The sequence below is a fragment of the Lactuca saligna genome, chromosome 9, assembly GCF_052625555.1.
Source record: "Lactuca saligna cultivar CGN05327 chromosome 9, ASM5262555v1, whole genome shotgun sequence".
Classification (NCBI taxonomy): Eukaryota; Viridiplantae; Streptophyta; class Magnoliopsida; order Asterales; family Asteraceae; genus Lactuca; species Lactuca saligna.
Window position 1 is genome coordinate 126,035,007 of NC_136425.1, and position 7,877 is coordinate 126,042,883.

Here is a 7,877-nt window from a genome sequence, read left to right on the forward strand (position 1 = left end):
TGGCAGATTGCATGTTTGCTTGTGTGCATTTTTAGGGTATTTCAATAAGAACATCATGCATGTCCTTGGTAAGGCCCGATTTCTAACACATGCATGGAATGAATGAGCATCCAAGATGTACTAGAAATGGTTTAATGCTTTCGTTCATGCATGAACACACAAGAAATGGAGAAGAACATGAAATATTATGTTTTGATGTCACATGATCATATGTGCATCTTTTTCACTCCTTGCATGGGTTTGATCCCGGATTTTCACCATTTCAAACACATGCATTGTGTTATGGTGAGAATCTACAAACCACAAGGGGAGAATAAAGATTTCTAGCCATGGAAAGGCATAGAATCCTAAAAGAAGAGAAAACTAAGAAGGAAAAGAAGTAGAATCATCAAACTATGGAAGAAGATGATGTTGTTTACCTTGGTTATGATCTTGAGAGAAGTAAGAACACTTCAAGGTCTTCAAAGTCTTGAAATTTGGCAGAGAAATGAGAGAAATTTCGTGAGTTTAGAGAGAGAGAGGAAGAGGGTGAAGTGTGTGAAGAGAGTGAAGTGAGAAGAGTGAAGAGAGAAGAGGTGGAGTGTGGGTTTGAGTTTAATCATGAGTTTTGGGAAGAGAGTGCATGGGGAGAGGGGAGATGGCCAGATTTTTGAGGCATTAAAGCCTCCTCTCTCCTAAATTCAAATTTTTATAAAAAATCCCTCCTTAATTTTTATAAAAATCTAATTTTTATAAAAATCTAATTTTTATAAAAGTGATTCTTTAAGCAATTTTTGATTTATTTAAAAATCTTGTTTTTAACTAATAAATTATGATTAATACTTGTAATTTATATTTCTATTTCATTGGTATAATCCATAATTTGATTAATAAAATTTGATATTAGAAAGTTTATAGCCAAATTTTATAAAGTTTTTAAGCTTTAAGATTTATAAATTTGGATTTTTGGCTGTTTAGAGTTTTTGGAACATTGATTGATATTCAACAACATGTTGAAGTATAATTAGAGTGTTTTAATTTATTTTTAGAGTTTTATACCCTATTTCAATTATAACAAAGTTTGAAGCTTATTCTAATTATAGTATTGGCATTTCCTATTGTAGCTAAGCAACTTACTAGAATTGTAAGTATCAAGTATATTAGTCCTAGACCTTAGTTGGATCCTAGTTTATGCAAGATTTTTGACCTAATTTATACTACTAGGTCATGGCATGTTGTGCATGAATGGTTATTATAAAGATGCATGAGTCCAAGAATGACCTGAATTGACAGTTGTCACACTAGTGCCCAAAGTGTGACACCTCAAATGGTTCACAGAACACCAAATACACTTGGAATAACTTGAGAGAAACTTGAACACTCCTTGAAATCGTTTAGCCCTCACACTTACACATAGTGCACGATTTCTTGAGCCATGGGATTCTTTTATATGGTGGTTATTAGGGTTACACCATGTAACTCATGACTTTACCCATTCCTTATGCTCCATGGATTTTAACCTCCATGGAGTATCTATGGGTCACCCCTTGAACTTAGTCCAACATAAGGAATCTTGGATCACAAGCCCACATATATAAGAATGAATGATTTACACAATCAACCCATATACTTAATTAGTCTCCTTTGATCACTTAATTAATTCCAAATTAATTCTTGATTAATACTAATTAAATAACCTTATTAATATATTAGAACTTATAATATATTAACAAACCTTAAGTGTTATTTCTTTCATTTTAGTTTATCCAAATGCATGATGCCATGCAACCCAAATGGACCATGTCGGGTCGGGTCAAGTCTTACTAGTTATAGTTATGGAATTAGACATTAATATCCAATGGTTACATCAAATCTTGAAAATTTAGAGACATGATTGTTGATTTAGCGGGTTGTAAGTTGGTTGTTCATCAATTTTGTTCGTTGTTTTGAAGGAAGAGGAAAATTTATTAATAAAAATTCAGCTTAAATGACAAAATAGAAGGTTCGTAGAATTAGAGATCATCGTACCCCAAGAAAAATCAATTAGAAACTTAATCAAAAAGATGAAGAAGAAAATAATTAAGTTTTGTCATTCTCTAAAGTGATGAAAGTAAATAAATGTGGGTACATACATACCTAATCGGAGAGAATGATCTTATGCTCAACCTTCATCCCAAAATCATTCTGCAAAGATGAGCACAAGAAAGAAAGTACGGAAGAAAATAACCTAAAACATTCTTTCACATGGGGATGAAAGAAAACAAGCAACCTAAAGGAAAGACATGACTTCCCCATCTATCTAGATTTTCTTCCAAAATATATGGACCATTTTCATTAAAAAATTGTTAAAAATACAAAAAACCTAGCTTCAATAAGTATAAAGAGCGAAAGAGGAAGAAAAGCAAGACCAAGTTCATCTTGGCGAGCAAGAGGATGTCTAAAAATGAAGAGGAAGACCAATGCATCAATTGATCACCGGAGAGCTTTGGCAAGGAAGAATGCTTTGATTCAATTTTGGAGATAATGCAATTACCTTGTATATATAAAATCCAAAATTCATGTTGGCTATAGTATTCAAATTTGAATAATATTAAAATCTTGTTTTATCAAGATTACATTGAAGATAAATTGATTCCAAATATTACGGGATTGATTTCATATTTTCGCATTGACTGATATTTTCATTAAACTGATATAGTTTATTTGGATGTAACGGTGAAAAATAAAAGTTAAAGGTAAATTAGTAATTTAAATTTGGAGTGAAATGAGTTCAGAAGAAGACAAGTATAATGAAAGGATTCTTTTGTTAGATTAGAATTTCTTTGTGTTGGTTCAAGTTTAGAAAAGTTAACATATATTCTTTGGAATGATCGGTTAACATACGCACATTAATTTTATAGGTTTTAGCTACCTTTGTGCACATATAGATCTTTCTTTTCTGTTAAAAAAATAAGCAATATTTTATTAGAATCCACTCTAATAAATAATTTTTTTTGCCACATGTCACATTATCATTTAATTTGTCAAATATCATTTTATGGGTATTTTAAATTAATTTCTTTTCCACATATCATTTTATGAGTTTTTCTATTTTAATAAATTTAACATAATACTTTAATGTAATAATTACATTAAATGTTGTAATAAATGAATATCAATTTTATTAATGGACTTACATTTTTATTTTAAAAATCCTAAATTAAAGTTCATTAGTTTATTTTGCTTATTTATTTAAATTTAGAATAAAAACCAATTTTAATAATTCATTATTTTTTCTTATTTTCTTATAAATTCAAAGTTTTTAAATATTTAAACTTTTATTTTTAGTTTTTTTAATTAATCCATATAATATATGAACTTTACACCTAATATTTAGACAAAATTGCAAAAATGGTCCCTGTGATATGCATTTTTTTGGGGTTTTAGTCCAAACCCCAATTTTTTTTGGATTAATGGTCCTTTTGAACCACTTTGCTTGCACTTTTGGTCCCTGTCCAAACTAAAAAGATTGTCAGCCTTAATGAATTTATTTTTCATTTTTCTTTCACTTTTTAATAATAATATTATTATTAAATATAAAAGTGGGCTCACTTATCCACCCCACCACTCTCTCTCTCTCTATCTCTCTCCCTCTCTGCAAATTCTCTCTCACACACACACACACACGTACACTTCTACATCAGCATTTCCTCATCTGTCCTCTTCTCTCCTAATCGTCGTTCGAATCTAGAATCTGTGGTAACAAGAAATATTGACAAGAAAGTGAATTCCAAGAAACATATATCCAACAGAGGTGATGATTTCTTCTCTGAATTTATATGCAATCTATTCTTACCTCATCAACGATTTAGGAAGGATTTACACATACACACATACTTTTTGAAATCGATTGAGAAGTTGAAGACATATCGGGGGACAAAATTGATTTCAAATATGTCAAGATTCAACCACCGTCGATCTGTCAAGATTCAAACCCGGTAAACCCTAATGAAATATTAAATCAATTTTATATCTGAAATCAATTTTAAGGGTGAAATCGAACCATGATTATCTTCTGTTTATCTCAGATGACTCGATTAATACCTCCTCGTTAGTGAGGCATCTAGGTTTTAAAGTGAAAGATCCGGTATTCGGGAAGAGAAGAATGTTAACAGAGAAGATGTGGGTTTCATTGGAGGGGTCTTCGGTTGCTAATGGTGGTGGTTGCGATGTAGGTGAAAGGAAAACAAGTATGGAGGAAGATTGGTAATTTTAGGGTTGATTTGTTGTCGATTTCATCATCAGAATGGAGTGGACCGGAGGTAGGTTAATTTGGGAATCGAGTTTTGCGTTGATAGGAATATTGTTTCCTCAAAACCTATTAACATAGAAAAATCGATGCAATTAGAGGTGGGTTGATGTGAGAATCCCTGATTTGTTTCTCCATTATCATCTCCGTCATCGAGTAAAGCGTAGGTGATGGCGAAGGTGAGAAAGAAGAAGAAGGAACGAAAGACTTAGGGTAGATCGTAGGAGGAAGAAGATGGAGACGAGAGGGTTAGAAAAAGACGGTAATGAGAGAGAGAGAGAGAGAGAGAGTGAGAGAGAGAGAGGTGGGGTGGATAAGTGGGCCCACTATTGTATTTAATAATAATAATAATAATAATAATAATAATAATAATAATAATAAAAAAGTGAAAGAAAAATAAAAAATAAATTCATTAAAAATTTGCACTAAAATCCAAAAAAATCTACCACGTGTATCAATTCTGCAATTTTATGTTTGTCCAATGTTTAATGAAAAGGATCGTTCTATTAAACTTTATGTTAATAGTTAACATAAATATTGTTGTTTAACATTCTGCGCACAATATGTGGCTGAAATGATCCCCTTTATCATTTATAATTAAAAAACAAATTTCTCACAATAAATTCTTTCCTATATCATATAAACAAAAACTTAGATTTAATGCTTTACAATTAGGCGCCAGTGATATCGATAGAAATAAAACAAACAGACTCGATCAGAGCATGGCGACTGCAGCACCTTTCTCTGGTCCAATCAGAAATTCCAGATGGTCACTAGCCGGAATGACTGCTGTCGTCACCGGTGGTACACTTGGGATCGGCTACGCTGTGGTGGAGGAACTGGCGGAGTTAGGAGCACAAGTGCACACCTGCTCACGTACTGAGTCTGTACTTAACCAACGCTTACAAGAATGGTCCGACAAGGGCTTTAAGGTAACTGGATCCGTCTGCGACTTATCTTCTCGTCCCCAACGGGAACAGTTTGTGGAAAAAGTTACATCACTTTTCGGTGGCAAGCTCAACATCCTAGTAAGTTCTTCCATGTCTTACCCGAAGCTCTAGTTCTTTCTTCTTTCAGATGATCAATCATGCACAAGACTTACTTCCTCGGACTTGTCTCTTGTAGATCAACAATGTTGGAACAAATATATTTAAAACTACGTTAGAGTTTACCCCAGAAGAGTATTCCATGATCATGGCTACCAATTTGGAATCTTGTTACCATATGTGTCAACTTACACATCCTCTTTTAAAAGCTTCTGGAGCTGGAAACATTGTGTTCATTTCTTCTGTTATGGGTCTGGTTCATACACCTTTCGGATCCATTTACAGTGCCACCAAAGGTATGGTTGTTTCATGTTTGGCGCCATATATAATGCATGTCTGATGAAAACGGGTGGGTTGTAAATTGTAATGCTAGTTTTGCGTCTACAGGTGCAATGAATCAGCTTGCAAAGAATTTAGCATGCGAATGGGCTAAAGATAACATTCGGTCTAATAGTGTAGCACCATGGGCCACTAAAACCCCACTCGTCCAACATGTAATATGCATGCCTTCTTTATCTTGCCCTTTTTAGTGAATATTGATAGTTAATGTCGTAATTCCCTTTATTTGTATATGCAGATTATTGAAAAAGAGGAGTTTTTGGAAGTTATGGCATCTAGAACTCCTCTGAAACGTGTTGCAGAACCAAATGAAGTTTCATCTCTTGTAGCGTTCCTTTGTATGCCTGCTGCTTCTTACATCACTGGCCAAACCATTGCTGTTGATGGAGGATTTACGGTCAATGGATTCCCGTAAGTCAGTGAGTGCAAACGTACGTATGTGCAGGATTCTGATGTTGGGAATAAATTAATTATGTCGTATTGTGTCTTTTGATGTTGTAACTCTCTCTTTTCTTCTGTAATCTGTCAAGAGTTGTTTGTTAAGTAAAATGGTTAAAATAAGAGTAATCTTCATAAATTTTGTCCCTGTGTTTCTCAAAATATTAAATTTAGTCTCTATCAGTTTTTAATATGTTCAAGGATGGTCACTATGGTTTAAATTTTTTCTAATGGATCCCTTTTATAGTTAACTCCTTTATTATTATTATTTTTTTCTGTTAAGTATAAACATGGGTCAAGTATGTGAGAACAAAATCGTCTTTTACCCATAAAACCTAACATCTTTCTCTTCAGCTCTCTTATCTAAACAAATTTGCTCAATTAGAGCTACATGGGCAACAAAATCCGTTCGATTAGACCTACCTGGGAATTAAAAGTTTAGAGTAGCAAATCATTAAAAAGGTGTTGTTAGAGTAGCAAACTAATATTTAAAACAAAGTTTATCAAACTAATATTTCACCTGGGGCTATAAAAAAAATCAAAGGTGTGGTTTGTAGATACTGGAACAGGGGCAAGATTAGGGGTGTTTGTTTAGATGAATCGGTTCGATCCGATCCAATTAAGTAAATCTAAATTAATTTCGGTTTTCAAAATATAAATCCGAATAGTTCAAATAAAATTTTAATACGATCCTATCCGATCTAATTATAGTTCAACTGGATATGTTTTTATAATTCGATTTTCAAAAACTAAAATATTTTAAAACAACGTATAAGTATAATATTATTTAATTTTTACATAAGAAGAAAAACAAATTATTTAATTGTAATTTAAAATTTATAAACATCTACTAAGGATGTAAATATTATTTAATAGATAAGAAACATTTTAGAGAAAATGCATATTAATATTTTTTATTAGGTGAAACTTTTGAAACTTATTTGAAAAATAAATCAATAATTCATAAATAGTTATAGTCATAATAAAAATAAATAAATAATAAATTGTTATTCGTTTTTTTTTTTGGACTATTCGACTTATTTAATAAACAAAAACCAATCTATATCCAAACTTTTTAAAGTTGAGTAAATTATACGAATCTTCCCTCATGTAGGTGTTAAAATACACATTCAGTCTCTATTTTCAAAAAGTAACCCTCATGCAGGTGCTAAAATACACGTTCAGTCCATATTTTCAAAAATTATTTCGGATTGTCCCTCGTTTGGTTAAAATTTGCACGTTTCGTTCTTCGTTAGTTTAAATTTGTACACTTCATCTGTGAAACATGACATGACTTTAATATCATTTCTAATTTTTAATTTATTTATTTTTATATTTCGGACTAATTTTAATTATAAAAAAAATCTAATTAAATTTATGGCTCCACCTAACCCTTTTAAATAAAAAACCCCATCAACCCCTCTTTCCCTAATTTTTTGACAGATATTAAACATCACGACCGTCGGACTGTTTAAAGAAAGAAACAAAGTCATCGGAATTTGCTACAACCACCATTGGCAACACCGGAAATAATTACATTATTGATCACTGAACAATACTCTAACAATGAGTTGCCTTACCACACCCCTCGTCTATCTCTTTCCGTTAACTCCATTGTTTACCACAAGAACCATCAGAAAATGTAAGTATCTCAAACCTCCCATGGAGCAATGTGACGCCAACGATGATAACTAATGCTTTGGGCTTGTACGTTAACAATGATGTCTGTAACACATGAAAATTGAAGAATACATCCGATGGTGGTGAGCTATTATGGTGATGGCGAC

General features: G+C 32.3%; 1 protein-coding gene across 1 annotated transcript; it reads left to right on the top strand.

Annotated features, from left to right (window-relative positions):
- Nucleotides 1-4,916: 4,916 nt before the first annotated feature.
- Nucleotides 4,917-6,229, top strand: LOC145017676 (tropinone reductase homolog At5g06060-like). Its single transcript, XM_078975667.1, has 4 exons — nt 4,917-5,295; nt 5,393-5,609; nt 5,701-5,807; nt 5,891-6,229. Exons 1-4 carry the CDS (start codon nt 4,990-4,992, stop codon nt 6,065-6,067), a joined length of 807 nt encoding a protein of 268 aa, XP_078831793.1. The 5' UTR covers nt 4,917-4,989; the 3' UTR covers nt 6,068-6,229.
- The last annotated feature ends 1,648 nt before the right edge of the window (nt 6,230-7,877 follow it).

Bases quoted from the DNA above. Each gene is read 5' to 3' on its own strand.
- LOC145017676 (XM_078975667.1), top strand. From the start codon at position 4,990: ATGGCGACTGCAGCACCTTTCTCTGGTCCAATCAGAAATTCCAGATGG. The intron at 5,610-5,700 runs GTATGGTTGTTT...TTGCGTCTACAG, and splicing joins CATTTACAGTGCCACCAAAG to GTGCAATGAATCAGCTTGCA. The intron at 5,808-5,890 runs GTAATATGCATG...TTGTATATGCAG, and splicing joins AAACCCCACTCGTCCAACAT to ATTATTGAAAAAGAGGAGTT.